Consider the following 17,890-nt stretch of genomic DNA (forward strand, 5'->3'; position numbering starts at 1 on the left):
ACAGATCTCACATTCAGAAATTTCACTATTTTCTAAGCTAGTCTTTTCCTAGCATTTACTAAGCCTGTATTCCTATGAATTAAAAATTCGCAGCAAAACACTACAATATTTTCAGCCTGTTGGACCCTAAAACAGGCTAAAAGACATATATACACATATATGTACATATGTATACAGTGTTATTTGGAAAAAAATGACCTTTCAAGCAAAACACATATACAGTTTTGCCTGATTCTATTTAAAGCTATTTAAAGTTAATTAAATAAAAATTTACTTTGAATTTTATGCTTGCAGTTAGAAGGCAAAATGTATTATCAGCTACTACACATTTCACATTGCAAAGGCAATATATTCTATCATCAACAATGGGATAAATCAGAGCATGATTTTGGTTGTTTTTTTCCTCCCCCCCTCTGTGCACACCTAGCAATAATCAACTCCAGAAGGTACCACTTTTAAAGCTTCTAAGTCTTCAAAGGGTATGGGACTGGGACACTACCGTGCAATGCTAGCTTTCTGCTGCTGTTCCACTGTCACAAAATCATAAAATACCTGATTTAGGATGTGGAATTCCAGATGTTTCTAAATTATTCTGGACACTTATTCTGAACAACCGTGTTTTCTTATAGATGCATTTCAAATAACTATTTGGGAAAATACTGTTCACAGATAATTTCACATTAGCTAGATCTAGAGAATACTGATTTTTTTTTTTTCATTGTCCTTTGCTATCTGACAAAGCCTAGAATAAGACAAGGTATTACATTCTGAAGTTTGATTACATATCATCATCTCCTGAAAACCATTAGTAATTGAAAATCAGCATAAAAGAGAAGGAAGAGGAAATGATTGCTTCCAATTTCAAACAATGCAACTCCTACATAAAAGCTTTGTTTGTCCTGTTCACAAAGAATTTGAACACCATTAGTTTCTGAAACATGAAAAGAATCCAAATTGAAACAAGTAACATTCATTTTATTTGGACGTGCTAAACAGGAAGCATTAGAACAAAACCAGCACATTTTATGAATAACAATATGAAATGCCCTACGTTTTTTTTTCCTTATGGTAATACTTCTATAAAAACCACACAGTTACCCTAAAGAACACTGACTAAAAAGTTTTCCTAATTCATACCTTCTGGATTTTGCAAAGGGGCCTTGTATGTCACACTTGCTAATAAAATTAAGTATTAAACTCTTATATTTTTGCTTAAACATACTCATTATCATTGTGTCATTATTGTATGCGTCAAGCCCATTTCACTTATTTCTCACCTGTTCCTTTTCTTTTTCTATAGTTACTGGGATTCCAACTGTTTAACAGATCATGCAGTTGCCTCCCAATAGACTACATCTTATCTTCCACTTCTACAGGAGCTCCCTAGCAAAAATATAAGAACGTATTCTTGGAAAACATTTTGACAATCTTCATACAGATTCCAAAATTGTTCAAAATTTGGAAAAAAAATGTAAGAGATGTACTTAAGATAAACACTGCAAATAATAACCCCCAGTAAACATTAGTAGCTTGCAAAGTTCCCTGCTCAAATCTTCCAAATACCTTCCACAGGGCAAATCAAACAGTTGCTTTGGGGCTAATGTTCTATGAGAAAATAGAAAAAACTAGACAATATTTTAAGTACTACACAACCAACAGGCTTTACAGTAAGTAGAAAATACTCGTGGCAATGCAGCTTATTAAATTGCCTTGAAACCTAAAACCAAATGAAATACACACTACTATGCTCAGAAAATTATGTCCTATACAATGTCTGGGAAACACAAATCTTTTTGAAAGAATGGCACCTATAATAATTATGTGAAATTGAAACAATCACATCTGCAGCTGCAAATAAATCAATTGTACAATTATATGTCAATATATTTTTTCTGCAACACTTTATAATGACGTGCTTTCAGTATTTCCTTACTATTGTACAAGAAACTGACCAACAGTTAACCTTCAGTGCAAACTTCTGCTACTCATGACTTAGGGCAGACTGGAAATACTGAATTAAGTAGAACGGGCCATAGAATATGTCAGTCCAAATGTAACGTTGAATCATAACACAAATAAGGATGAATTTAAGAGTTGCTTGGGCTTTTTTAAGGAACAGATTTCTAGATATTTCAGCTTCCATAATTACGCTAGGTTTAACAAATGCTAAGAGTATAAGCTGCTATTCTGAACTAAGTCACACACTTAAATTTTAGCATCCTTTCACGTGTAGTTGATAAAAATTTTATTTAGGGATATCCTTTCTAAAACCAACAACTCAACGTTTAGTCAGAGATATAACCACACCTCATAATAAACATTATCTGTAACATCAGACTAAGCTTTACATGTTTTCTAGACCTCTTTTCACCCCCCATTTTCTGATATGAAGTTCACAGAATATCCATTGAAAAAATCAAACTATTTACAAATCATTTACTTCACATGTTTCTGGTAGAAGAGTGAGAAGACATTGAAACAAATCCTGTAATCAAACAAAAACACCTATCCCATTTATTAATGGCTAAATTACCAATTTGGAGGGAGCTGAGAACACAACAGTTTAATATCTGGGGGAAAGAGTGGATATTAAATTCCTGAAGTATCAATAGAATTAAACACATACCACAAACAAGTTACAATATGAGGGATAAAAAAATATACTAACATTAATCCATACTTATAAGTACATTATTTCATTTCTTTAAAAGTTGAGTAATGTTGATTCAAGAATGCATATGTACAAGTGAAAGAACAAACTTCAGAAAAAAATTACAAAGAGCCAAACTTGTCTTGAAGAGTATCTTCTACTGTAAGAATATGTTGTATTAATATCATCTGTCTTTGAACTTGCCTGGAAACTTTTGAGAAAAACAGTTTTGAAGATGGTAAACAAAGCAGTCCCTCTTCACAAAAGCCGTTCTCACTAAGGAATGGTTATGTCTGTGCCAGCAAAGAACATTGCCTAGCACAAGCAAGTCTACATAGCAAAACAACTGATTGTGAGGAATACAGCATCCATAAAAATCAGCACTTTAGAAAGGTTTTCTGACTAGCCTCAGTCAGATTCTATAGAAGCAGGGCTAGCAAGCAGTTAGGGTGCATCCCCTTTTTCAAACAAAAAAGGAAATCTATTGTCATGCATTCTAACTCTGCACAGCACAGTGAATGAAGATGAGTGCATTCCTTATTCAGTTTAAAATACTACTGTCAAGAACAATCTGCCCACTGTGTCCTGGCCTACATACCTGTCTTCAGATGAATACTCAGAAGAAACCTTATTTCTATATTCACCCTCACTTTGTATCTGGTTTATATAGTCTGCTAATCTAGGGGATTGTTAAATTTTGCAAATTCTGAGCAAAAATCAGCTCTATATTCTCTTACACAACTACCCTGAGATACCACAGTCAGCATCAGTAGGACAGCCCTGAGATGCAGAATGAAATCAGCAGGTTCTACTGCACGATGTTAGAGATAGAAATGAAAACATTTGTGTGGCAACTGATACATCTACACCAAAATGAGTAAAGTAGCCTTCCACAATGTCATCACTGGCTGGGTAGATCATGGGGAGAGCAGTGGATGCTGTGTATCTTGATTTCAACAAGGCATTTGGCACTGTCTCCCAGATCCTTGCAATGATGCTTAGAAAGTGGGAGTGGCAAAGAGAAAGCACCAGGAGCAGCTCACTTATGAGATAAGGCTGAGAGACCTGTGTCTGTTCAGTATGGAGAGGACAGGGAAGGGATCTGTTCAATGTTTATAAATATCTAAAGTGCAAGAGGCAATTGGATTAGTCCAGACTCTTTTCAATGGTGTATAGTAATAGGCCAATAATAAGCAATGTAATAGGCCAAAAATAAGCAATGGCCAAAACCTGAAACATAAGAAGTTCCACACATGTATGTGGAAGAACTTCCACACACTTAGGGTGACAGAACACTAGAACAGGATGCCCAGAGAGACTGTGGAGTCTCCTCTGGAGACATTCAAGATCTGTCTGGGTGTCTGCTTGTGCAAACTAGTCTAGGAATCTACTTTAGCAAGGGGTTGGATTTGATCTATTGAAGTCCCTTCCAACACCTGCAATTCTATGATTCTTCATGAAATTCCATTAACCTTGCAATTTCTTTATTTTCGACCTTCAAAACATCCTAGTCATACAGATGAATCGAAACTGAGTTATAGGAGGACTTTGGCACTTACCTCTGACAGAAGTATAAAAGTAAAGGCCATAGAAAGAGTCAACTTCTGGCCGTATTATCTGACCAATATTACCGTCTAAAATAAGCATCTTAACGCATTTCATCATCACTAACACACGCATTTGCTTTCCTGTTTTATTTTTTCCTCAAAACAAATTCTTGAAAATAAACTGAGATTAAGCTTTAGTCACTATCTCCCCAAGATAATGCATGGTAAAATACAACTTTCCCCACTCAACCATAAATGAAAACTACTAGATAAAAGAGAAAAGAGCACAGCACTCCTTCCACAGGACATTCTGTTTAAAATATAAGCATACATGCAGCACTTGACTTATTTTTCTCCTTATTTTTGTGTAATTAATTGCAGAAGAGTTAAAGTATAGAACAAAGCAAAATATTATAGCCCACAGTTCTAAACAGAAGCTTGACAAAAAAAGAATGCAAGATTCATTCACATTAAATCAACCTCAGATAGGATGTTCCTGAAAGGCTGGCCACTGAGACTTCAGACCACCAGCCTAAGCTCAGTCCTGAGTGGAATCCTGACAGCAAACACTTTCAGGATTGACCTAAAATAAATAAATAAATAAAATGTCTAAACAGGGAGTAAATAAGTAGTGTGACCAGAAAGAGTATGTTTTTTCTAATGCAATCAATACTTCTTGACTACACAATAAAGAACCCACACAATAATACTACTGTAAGTCCAGTTTAATGACAATAGTAATAAAGGCGTAATAACAGACGAGCATAAGAAAGCTTCACTGGCAGACTCATAATAGCAGTTTGCAGTGCTTCTTGCAGCTCATACACAGCAGGATGAAAAGCTGGAAGTGAATTAATACACAGTGTATTCAAATCAAATCACATGAATGTAAATACATCAGTGAAGAGTTCATAATTACTATAAAAAACTTCTACCAAAACATAACTACACATCACAGACTTTCCCTGACAAACACAGACAACTTGTCAGCTTGGCACAGCCAAAAAGATCATTCTTTTAAGCTATGCTTTAGTCAATAAAATAGAAGTTGTTTTCTTCAAAATAACAAAGTTACAGTCCAGTGAGGATTAATGAGTCACAGGTACATCAAAATACGCACTTCAGCCACTTCTCTATAATGTACTGAAGACAGGACGCAACAATCCTTCAGCCCAAAGGCCTCATACATTGTTCTTACTAGGCATCTGTAGCTATTGAACAGATCAATGTGATGGTAAGATCATTACAACAAAGGTGTGACGACAGAAGGACCAGCACAATAAAAGGAGTTATCAAGGAAGGGAAGAAGATTGCTCACCCATATCAGAAGATTCCAGGTTTGCAGGGGTAAGCTTCACCAACGAGGGATCTCCAGAAAGAGATCCTTCCCCAGTGGCAGTCAGCCCTTAAATGAGGTCTAAGAGAGGTGCAGCCAGGCTCCACCCCTCCAGTCACACAGCTGAATTGCCTTCACCTGTGCTCCCACGGCTGACCGGGGGCCTTTGCTCAGGTGCTCAATCAGTGGTTCAGGCTGTGACTCAACAGTTTCCATACAGCATCATTTGAAATGCCAGCATGCCAATGCCATTTTTAAAAAAAGAACTGAGTTAAGCTACCACAAAGTGTCCAGTGACACTAACAAACCTAAGTAGCACGCCTTCTCATTCTAAGAAAGTTTATGCCTCTCTCATATCCTCTCTTTTCTAAACTCAGTGTGCCTTCTCTCATATAGATATCTTAGTGTTGACTGATAGTACCTAATACATTATCACAGAATTGCAGGTCATAGAAGCTGGAAGAGACCTCTGGGGATCATCAGGTGTGAACCCTTAGGTTCCCTACCACAGGTTATGCAGGAAAGTACAACTTCAAAGCTGCGGATTCTGGCCTTACTGTGAGCTAATGTATATCCTGCAGGGTTGTTACTGCTTTCTGCTGCTAGAAAGATTAGCTTTAACTATAAATACACAACACAATATAGCACAATAAACTACCTTACAGTAGAGGTAGCATATCTCCCAATGCATGGAAACAATAGAACACATGACAGTTTCCATAAATGAGAACTAAGTTTTATATTCCATCCAAAAGTTCTCTCAAGTTCTATATTCCATTTATTTATCAGTAGCAATTTTTTCTTTTTTTTTTTTAAATAGCCCACAAGAATCTACAAAGTCAATACTTCATTTTAATAGGAAAATAGCTTTTCTGAGAGATTTGAATTATGTCAGGAGATAAGTAATTCATAGACTACTTTACAACTGGCATACATATACTAAAAGACACATGGAGATTAAATCCTGTGGCTACTTGAGGTATGAACCCATCATGCAGTGCTCACCAGTCAGCAATGCATCAATCCTTCAGAGAAACAGGAGAGTGAACTTCCATTTGCGTTCACTTAAATAGATGAGATCAGCAATGAATTCCATCAGAAACGAACACTTCTGGGGATGCTGTTTTTATTACCTCTGCAGTGATAAAGGGTGGCATTTACGGAATTGTCCTCTGAAAAGGAAGTTCACAAATCATTGCAGGCACATAGTATAGGTATTAATACAGTAATGTGTTACTGCATCCAGCTTCTCCACTGTCCTGAGATCCAAACTAGCACTCTTAATTCTAATTCCTAATAAGTATAAGTGCTTACCTGGCTTATAAAGCCTACACTTCTGGCTGTTAATCTTTCCCAACAAATAACATTTGCTGGTTCAACTTCCTCAAATTTTGCCTTCTATAAGGTGTTGAAAAGTGCATTCAATTATGCATTCTGTAATTCTTCAGTTGCCATGATGGATTATAAAACAGTAATTACCATTAGCTGCCTTTATTGTAAATGGTAATATTGAGTATTTTGACCTGTTTGGTTTGTTTTTTGTTTTTGTTTTTTTCCCCTATACTTTAAAAAGTGTGCTAAATGAAGGACTAGCCTTTTGAATTTTTTAAAGAGATCTTCATTTTGCCCATGAGAATTCTTTACTCTTATTCAATGCGATGATTAATAATCACATAGATAACTCAGTGGGTCTTTCATTAAAGGTAGATTTCTACAAATAGATTTCCATCATACTACTTTTGAAGGCAATAACACATGCTCTTTAGGTGCCATGCCTTGAACATAATTCTTTACATTCTCCTCCATTCTCCTTTACATTTACATTTGCATTGCTCTGGCTTTCTTTCCCAGTAGGAGGATTTCAGATGCATCCTGAATCCTGCTGTATCAGAATTTCTTTAGTTGATCACCTAATCTCACTCAGTTAATGAATGCCATCAAAGTAAAGCATAACCCTCTCTGTCAAACCTTTCAGGTCTAACTAAACCTTGTTTATCTAAAATTCTGTTATTTTCTACCCTTCTGAAACTCAGTTTGGAATGCTTACATCAGCACAGCATACATTTTTACATGTATTGTTTCTTCCCTCCATTATTCTGTTGCTTTGTTGCATCAATTCGTCTCTCTCTTTTTCATATCTAATATTTCCAGCAAATGTTCAGTATTCTAAATACATGAAAAATTTATACTGAGAAAACTAAAAAAAGTTTGATTACTATTTCCTGCCCAGAAACAAGAATTACAGAAATATTACATTAAAATTCCATTAATAAAAACACAAGAACCTCAATACATTCAGAAGAAAGGCACCATAGTTTTCACTGTTAATGAAGAAAAAAAAGAACAGAACACTTTCAAAAAGAATAAGATTTCCAATAATAAATAAATTAAAACAGACAATTGGTTACAAGTTGTCCTTATTCTTGTTGAGAGATTTTTACTGTAAAATTCTTATAATAGAAACATTAGGATGTTTTTAAAATGGTTGATTCTTTCTCTCTCGGTGCTCAAACACAACACATGCTTAGGCTGCAGTAATAAACACACTGCTATAACATAAGTGATAAACAAAGACCCAAAATCACTGCCTAAGGAAAAGAAAATAATGCAGGAATCAGGTTATACAATGTTGGTTAAAAAATAAAACAGTTATTTTTTCCTGTACTTAAACAAACTTGCATACAATTATCTGTTTTGTACTGACAATATGCTACATACTGTGAAAGATACAAACAAACAGACTGCAAAGTTAAATATGCAAAAGTAATACAGTAAAAATATGTGTATTGGATAATTTGGAATGAGCTGTATAAGAAACAAATCCAAGAGTCAGAGCTTTGGTATATCAAGCATACCTAATATACGACAATAAAACTTTTATATGCTTCCATCATGCTGTTTTATGTCAAATAGTTAATATGGGAAAACTGTGTTAGAAATTTTTTTGAAGCTTAAAGATGTTTATTATTGGTATCACTTATTTATCTCACATCTCCCATAAAACTAGCAACTGTGGTGTCACACACATGTCATCACAAGACATGCAACCTCATCAACCAGAAACAAGTCTTCTCAAAACAACCTAAAATAAGGTGATAACTTTTGATGTATTATCATGCATACACATACGAACTCATATACTGATATGCATGTGTCATGGTTCTATGTTTTTTTTGTTTTTGGGTTTCAGTATTCCACACCAAAACATCATGTAGTGTACGGGGCATTAAAGTGTCACTGCCCCAGTTCCAGGTACCTATCCCTGTACATTACAGCAGTCACGGGATCTGGCCCTTCTGGATGCCTGGCAGTGGGTGCTGGAGGTGCTTTCCTGGCCGTTCCAAGCTTTTCAGGTTTGACTCGGTCCCGGGAACTCTCTTTCTCATCTTGTCTGATTTATTAATCCCAATTTCAATTAAATTGTATATATTGTATTATCTTGTATTCCAATATTATAGTAAAATAAGTTTTCCTCCATAGATTGTTGCCGCTGTTCTTTTCCTCCCTTCCTTCCCTCCCATTTTTGTGGGACTGGGGTGGGTGGGGAGGGCGGGGGCCTGTTGCCCCTGTCATGGACATAGATTGATCTGGTCAACTCCGTGACAGCATAAAGTCCAGTATCTCAGAAGATTACCTGGCTGTTTTCCTGCCATGAACAGAGCTGTCTGAACTGAGATGATCCCAAAAGACCCTCCCACTACCTGCAGAAACCTTGGAGTTCTATAGCCTCTTGCTCTTGCAGTTTCTTGTTTAGATACGAGATCAGAAAACAAGGAGGTCAACAGTTAGTACAGAAACATGTCATCCAATATGAGTCACAATTCAAAAATGTCAGCTCGTTAGCAGATGGAGCTGATCTACAAGACAACTTTTCTTCTTTTACTGCATACACCAGGAAACAAAAAGATTAAAAAGAACAATTAGTTTTGTAAGTGGGTTTAAAGAATATTGGATGGAAACAAGGTTTTAAAGAGCTGGAATTGATTGGGAACGACAGAAACAGAAGCAGGAAAAATAACATGAACTGTGGGAAACCAATACTAACAAAATAAATAGAAGCAAGGAAAACACTGATCAATTCATTCAGGAATACTACTAAGCAATTCCTTATCACTATGCTAAGGAAGAAGAATCACATGATATTTCTATGGATGGATGTATAGCATCTTATGCTAACTAGGAAGCTTTCCTTGTACAGTAAGTATTTTGGTTGGGGAGAAGGAAAGAGCCATGTGCGGGCTCCAGGCAAATAGGCAGTAAAACATTCACCAAACCAATAGAGCCAATGTTTTACACGAAGAAAAAACTGCTCTGGATATGAAGAAAATGGTAATTATTTCATTTCTGGGATAGCTACTCCATTTACTTAATCTAAATAAGGAGAGAAAATTGCTCTATTGGTCTGCTCATTACTAATTTCTATTTATTATCTAACAGTTCAAATTCATTTCTTCATCAGGCTTTTATAGTTCATAAGAGTAAATTTATGCAGGGTTACGCTAATGAAATATATATATATATATATGTATAAAATTACATACCTAACTTTACTTCAGTAACTTCTACAGTAATTTCTATTTTTCCTCTTTAAACCTGTCTTAGCATTATTTTTTCCAATTATGACCAATGTTATTTTCTTTAACAGGGCATTTGAAGTCATTATGCAGCAACACTTTTTTGCCATTTTAAAATAAATTATTTTTAAAAAAATCAAAGCTCCTTGCAGAGAGAGATTCATTTGTGATGAAAACTCTAATCAGCTATGACGCAAATTTCCCTTTTACATTTTCAACTAACAAATGAGAAAGCTTGAAAAACAGAAATAGAAGGAAATCAGTATAATTTTCTAAATATTTATGTCACCCTGACAATTAGAAACATGAATGTATTACAGATGATTAAGACTAAAGCAAAGATAATATAAGAGCAAGGGACTACAACCCCCATTTCTACTGAGGAAATATATTTCCATTGGTATGTTATCTGCTTTTTACCAACATTATTTGCAACATTAAAGTTACTTCTCTTCCTCGCAGTGGAAACAGCAATGTGTAAAACAAGCCATGTTCCAGACTGCCACGTAGATTTCTATGAAAGCAGCATGCAAGCTTTTGTTCAACACTGTTAAAAGCATATAGTACTTAATGGTAGTGACTGTGTTAAAAAATAGCGTTCTGTAGTTGAGAACTTACTCTTAATGCTGTTATCGGGTTCTTCATGCAGTTGCCATAGAAATAAATACAGGTCACTACTTTCATTACTTTCAGAGCAACCTCAGAGCAAAACATTCCATTTTCACTTTGTTTTAAAGAGAATTTAAATAGTTGTCAATTCTTTTTCATATTTTAGTTAGGAATTAAGAAGTATGGAGCTACTTTGAATCTTTCCTGTTAATGTAGTCTATCAGCATAATTAATGGCACTTTTGAGGAAAACAGAGGAAGAAAGGACATGTCCTTCTTACTCTTGAACTTCTGCTAATTGAACTGTAGTTTTTAGTAATGACGTGTAATAAACTAAATACTTTTTCAAGAAAGTAATCTAGAATGGTGATGAAATTAAGTGAGGTGACCTTTCTTCTCCTGTCATGATTTACAAAATCAAATTGTTACCCACTGCCACCACCACAATAACTCCAGCTTTTTGAAGTTTTATTTCTTAAAGATTTCCACTCCAGTAATCACAGCAGGTTCAGAATGGAAAGTGTACAGTAACGTAACCATAAGAATTAGATTATACCCATAGCAAGATAGAAAGACTCTAAAACTGCACAACTAACGCAAGTATCAAGATAGAAAACAAAATTATCATAATTAAAGTATCCTTTTAAGATAATTTCATTCTTAAAAACTATATCTTCTGAAAAGCTTCAGTAGTTTATCAGAGGAGTTTCCTATCAACACATTGTATTTAGGGCTACTACTATTGCAGTTTGTGTAAGTCTCACGAAAACCAACTGCTCTTTCAGATACAGATTTCATAAAATTCATGTAATGACCCTCATGTAGCCAGTTTTAACTGCTTGAGAGAAATGAAGTTTAAGAAAAATTGAAAAAAAAAAAAAATAGCCTCCCATCTGAAATCTTTCTCACATGAAAATAGTAACAAGGATGGCTGGCTGGTATCTATGAAAATTAATCCCATAGATTCCAAACTGACCGAAACAATGTCACCAGCAATGCTATTCCACAAACCATGAACCATATTTAATGAACAAGACAGAATTAATCTAGTTATTCAAATCTTAATACTTCTAGACATTAAATACAAGCTCCTGAAGAGAGCACTTTTGTGTGATACTATGCATTCAAAAACATGTCATACTTCCTTCTCTATAATCAGCAGAACAACCAAAGCAGTGTCAGAAGACTCCAGAAGATACCAGCAAGTCCATCCTAGATGCCTTGAGTCTTTCAAATGTGTTCCGTTTACCTTCCAGAGTTAACCTAACTATTTGAAATTATTTTCTCTCTTATTTGGCTGTAAGTCTGAATATATCCCATATTGCCCTATTTTCAGGAAAAGCTTCCCGTCAAAAGAATAGAAAAGCAGTGCATTTAAATGCAGAATGGAAATACATTACAAGGCTAAAAGGTCAATTTTAATGCACTCAGAGGTTGCTTTGTTGAAACAATTAAAAAGCCATGTATCCTCTTGAAAAGACATGGAAAATTTGTACATCTGAGCTGGACCTGACAATTTCAAAACACAGATGGCTATTGGTATTTTCCACATTCCTGATGGACAAGAGTAAGGCATATAAATAAGTGTGATCCACCACAAATTTTGGACTCTGTTCTCACAAAAAGTCACAGTCTGCAGCTGTCAAAAGAATGCAGGAGTGATCAGTACTGTTATCTACTCATTTAGCAAAGTCCATATTATCCTGAAACATGGATGGCATGTCAAGATTTCCCTTACTACTACATTTTCTGGTTTGAAGTAGCACAAGTTCTCTCTTTCAGCTTTACAAGAGAAGATCCGCAGATTGATCAGATAGACTAAAGATACACACACACAAAATCATTTCCTCTGAATTCCACATAGGAATGAGGATGATAGGATAGGATGATTGACTCAGGGAGAATGCTGAGAGCAAATCTCTCCAACCAGCATTTACATATACAAATGTTGGCTCCATTGTATTCTATAAGCCTCCAACCTGCCTAATATAGAGGATGTTCTTTGAATGATTTGGCATCTTATACACACAGAACTGCAGGGTGCAAAAAAATGCACAACTACTTCTGTATTTCAAGATGTGAGTTAAATTCCTAATGTTCATGGGTTTATAACTAACATCAAGCACAAAGTTTTTTGTTGGTTAGGGACATATTTTGCACTTATGTCACCAAGTTTCTGCTTTATACTTTCAGTAAACTGAAGTCAAGAAATCTGAAAAGTACTGGAAGCTCTGAGTTGAGCTTTGCAGCAAGAAAGTTGCCATACGCCTAGTTGCATAAGGCCTTTCCAAAATATGCAGCACCCCATTTTTCACATACCTGTCTCTGCTAAGCAAATTGTTTTGAAGGATATCTACTGAGATCCACTGTCACAAGGAGCTCTGCCTGGCTTCAAGCTTTTCACACAACAGCACTAGATAGGGCTTTCAGTAGAACCAGGTGCTCTCTGTATTGACCTCTACTGCCTACCATTCAGAAGCTGCTCTAAAACAAAGCATATCCTTTCCAAACCACTGTCAAAATTCAGCACACTACAATTATTTATAGCACCATTTCCATAGAATCATAGAATAGCCTGGGTATTTCCCCCCAACATTTCTCTTTTTCTATCTTCTGTAGAGGTTATCATCCATGTTTCATTCCCTTTTACTCATTTTCAGTTATGCTCACCAACTTGCACACCAAAATTTATTAATACTTCTAGTCATCAAAATGTTTCGTTTTGAACACATTTATAAATAATATACATGCAGATGCTTTCCTAATGTTTGTAGTCCAAGACAAATTCACAAGAAACATATGACCCATGGCTTGAGACTATGCTCCTGCCAAATATAAGCCCTCTCTGATTTGGAAGCTTCCGCAGTAAAGCACATGCTAAAGCCAACTAGTCTATCATATCCTCAGCCTTCGCTGTCTCAGAGTAATGTATTTTCCATATTTACCTGACAGAAGAAAAACCATTCAAAAGAAGTGGCTCCAGATTGGGAAACAGAAGACTAAATTCTATCCCTACTTTACTGAATTTGAACAAGCTATGAATTCTCCTCAAGCTATTTGTGTATAAATTACGCCACGCAAGGAACCTCTCTCACTTGCCATTTGCAAAGTTTTTCTACACAAGTGGATTTTGATTTCTCCCAGAAAACACAATCCTACATTAATATAATGCCACTTCTATTATTAACATTAGAAAATTTCAAATAAGTGCACTGAGTAATATTGAGTATCAATATATATATATATATATTTTGCTTCCAGAAAGCTCAACTGATTTGCTATTCTGGGAGGCAAGAGCAGTATTTCTGTAAGCAGCAGTCATTTCTCATTAAAATATTTCAGTCCCTGATACCCAGCCATCTTCTGCTTATTCCTTTGGTGAATTAGCTGTGATTGAGTTCTTCTTTTGCCCCTATGATTGACATAAAAACTCTTACCAGTGTTCTCGTATACCCATAATAGCCTTCTGAAACAATTCCTACTTTGAGTATATATTAATTAATTACTTCTATTCATTCCAAAGTGAACTGTAATCAGCAGGGAGCTCTTCATCATTCTTCAGAATATTTAGCACTCTTAAAGTGACACCATTTGCTGTGCTTTTATGAAGCAGCTTATTGCTCTAATTCCTTCTTATGAGATCCAAATTTTGCAAGTCTCATTCTTCACCCAGTCATTACCAATCTTTTCTTAGCACAGCTCTAATTTCACTACTTGCCCCTTTGTCACTAGCAAAGATACTGATCTCCCTTGTGTACAGTTGAATCATTGTCTAATCTTTCTCTTTTTTTCAAGGACAAAACACCAATCTGTGCTACCAAATTAAATGTCTTCACACATTTCACTTCTATCATTCCTAGATATTTTGTACTATTGTTGTTATCAAATTTTTCATTTATATCAAGATCTTAAGTTGGCATTTTCTTCCTTATACTTATTTCTCTCTAATATTTGTCCAGTCAGCCTTCATTTCTATTCTACAGCATTCAGCTACCATGAAAGATTTTTCCACTCTCTCCAAACAGGAAAACAAATGTAGCTTTCACATTTTCAGTTGTGTTCTGTATCACCTGCCTGAGATCCCACAGTAGCTGTCAAGCCAAATCTAGCAGTTCTGCAAACTGTGAAACCAGTAAACTTTGTTACCCTGGAATATTTCTTATATCCCTGCCCCACACTCCTATGATTATCCCAGCTTTTCTCTTGTCCTCTATGATCTTATCATCTAGTAGTAGTTCTCACGCCAAACCTCTAAATTCTCCCATAGTATCCTGGGTAAATAAGCCAAAAGTAATTTATAAAACATGAAAGGAAAAAATGGTCTAATTAGAAATTCTAAGCTACCATAAAATAACTTAAAAGATTTAGCTGTGTACAAGTGTATGTTGAGTTTTCTTAACCTGCTTGCAAATCATTAGGTCTAGAAAACAACTGCTATTAATTTTCTCATACGTGATGTTAACTCTGAAATTACAGCTGCAACATAAATACCAGCAGTTAGTATTTCACTAGCACACGAGTTTTACTAGCACTTAGCTGCTTCTGCAAAAAGCCCCAAATTGCCTTCTGTAGGAAAACTCAGATATATCAAACCATCTACCATTCTTCTTGTGTTGACAATACCTACAACGAATAGATAAAAACAACTAAAATAATTAAATACCAAGAACAAAAATCTTGATGTGCTGATGTTGATATTAATCACTGGATTATGTAAGGCACCTAAATACACAAGTATGGATTATATCACCTTAAACCACCATTTTACATCCTGCTTTAGAAACAGAAAGTCACAGCAATGAACATAGATCCGGTTTATAAATAAGTCTTGGCAACACATGATAATTCTAGTATTCCTATTAAATAAATTAAGCAAATAGTCAGCAGGCTCATCTATCCAGAAAGCAAGTTTTAATTTGCATAGCAAAGCATTGTATGTTGGAAATGACAGCAAATTTGTTTAAAAGTTAAAAACTTGATTTTTATGTCTGTGACATAAAAAAGCAGTAGCACCAATACCTACAGCTGCTCAGGAAACACTAGGTGGTTCAGAAACTCAGGACAGAATAACACAGACTCTTGGATCTAGGAACTGGCATCTGACAACTTCTACAATTTGTTTTTTATTCTTATAGGTGAAAAAATAAACAAAAATATAAGTGAAATACACTGCAGTTTACACCACGAATATATGCATGAACACTATCTACAGGTTATGCATTGCAGACTGACAACAATTCATATTTCTGTTTTGTTTCGTTTTCCTAAAACACCCTAACACCTTTTGCAAAATAGTAAGTATCTTAACCACAATGAAACAGGACGGGTCATTAACACAGTAGTGACCTTCTGTACCCAGACTTAGCATCCATTTTAATTGCAGAAATACTTCTGAAACATGACTGCCAATTAATATGAATTAATTTTGCCTGTGAGGGACCTTTTATATAATCATCTGCAGTAGTAGAGATTGTCTGTTATTTTTGATACAACTGCAGAAGGATAGCAGTTTCATTAAGTCAGTAAATTCAAGTACACTGTATTCAAAGGCCTTTAGGTTTCCCTATGTTCCTAAATGTCTTAGATATGTGATCTTATGCTAACTCCTTACTGAATATAGTCTGAAATTTACATTCACCACTCACAGAATAAATAAAAAGACATTGATAAAGCAACTGTGGCAGTGCTGAGAAGAGTAGCAAAGAGAACAAGAAAGAGAAAATTGAACCCAAATTTCCATGCTTACTACAGCTCATCACAGATGAACAATTCTGCCCTTATTGAACTGAACAGCTACCTAACCTTGAGGAGCTGAAATTCAGATACCCACTTATAGCCATTCTTCCACATTCCTTGTTGCTCTTAGCTTCACACATTTATGGGCTTGGTGGTTTGGAGCACACTCCCGCGGGCTTTTTAGAACTAGAACCATCACTCCAGCACTGCGTTCACTTGCGTGTGGCATGCGGCAGCATTCACAACAGCAGCAGCAGCCCTGTAGCTATCCTCCAGGGGTCACAATTGGGTTACAAATTCTACAGAATGTGCTGACCGTGCAACCTGATCTCAAGCAATTTATTCACATCCTTCTTCATTAAGATTCAAATGGAATAAGTATAATAAAAATTGAACAGATACAGAAATTGTGCATGGCTTGCTTCTGTAGTCAGTAAACATTTATTCACTAGGCACAGCTCTCTCTCGTACTCTCTCTCTCAGATTCTCTCTCTTTCCCTATCCTTCCTGCTTGCTGTTTTAATGCATAATTAAGAAGGTCAGAATTAATGAAGCAGTGTGGAGTAAAGTTCAAGGAATCCCCAGGCACTATTTATTCTATTAGATCTCAGGAATGAATGTCAGATTGGCAGCATTAGAGGCAGAAGCAGCAGAGCTGGCAGCAGTCCAGGAGCAAAGCTACCACAGAGGCTTACCTGCAGCGTTAAGTCGTTGCTGAGCTCTCTCCCTGCAAAAATCACCCGCAGCTGGTCAGCTGGAACTCCCTGTCGCTGCGCAACTGCCTCCTTCAGCTGGAGGATGCTGGCATCCAACCCAAGCTCCACCGGGAAGCCATGGCTGGAGTTGAACCTGACAAACACTGAAAAAGAGAAGACACCTTTTAAAGCAAACATTTCTCACTGCCTATCTGTACTAGAGTGACTACAAGAGGCTTATTTATCAATTTCAGAGAGCACTGACTATTTTAAGAGAAAAGCTACTAATACTGCTGTGTATCATTTGGAAAAGAGGAACCGTATGGGATTTCCCATCACAGAATAGTTAGTGACCAATAAACAAAAGCCATGTGCTTCCCCCAGTAATGCTATAGATTGAAGAGAACAATCAGAACCAAAAGGGACCCACATCCAGGCAGCAGTCCAAGCAATCAATAATTTGTGGAACAGATTTTTGATCCACAACTAACCTTAGCAGACACCAGGCACGTACACTTTCTGTGCCGTTTGTGCTCTTCCCTGCTGCATGTAACAAATACGTACAGAAAATTGAGTTTTAAAGCTAAGATATATTAAATAATACTAGGAAAAACAATTCACTGCTACACAGTAGATCACGGTCACATGAATTGGTTCCCCACAGATATAATTCTATGGAAGATAATGATGGAGAGAAAAATCACACGCTAGCAGAAATGCTTGGAAGTCTTGTATTACACTGTG

The 17,890-nt window shown here is 36.0% G+C and overlaps 1 protein-coding gene across 1 annotated transcript in view; it reads right to left on the reverse strand.

Moving 5' to 3' along the window:
• PRKN (parkin RBR E3 ubiquitin protein ligase) overlaps nucleotides 1-17,890 on the reverse strand; it is a 685,723-nt gene that overhangs the window by 541,088 nt on the left and 126,745 nt on the right. Inside the window, exon 2 of the mRNA XM_042820470.1 lies at nucleotides 17,147-17,310. Coding sequence (XP_042676404.1) covers nucleotides 17,147-17,310 — 164 coding nt within the window. The remainder of the gene's footprint in view (nucleotides 1-17,146; nucleotides 17,311-17,890) is intronic.

Source organism: Centrocercus urophasianus, unplaced genomic scaffold (assembly GCF_019232065.1).
Source record: "Centrocercus urophasianus isolate 14NV4802_14NV808 unplaced genomic scaffold, USGS_Curo_1.0 seq_10, whole genome shotgun sequence".
In the NCBI taxonomy this organism is placed as follows: Eukaryota; Metazoa; Chordata; class Aves; order Galliformes; family Phasianidae; genus Centrocercus; species Centrocercus urophasianus.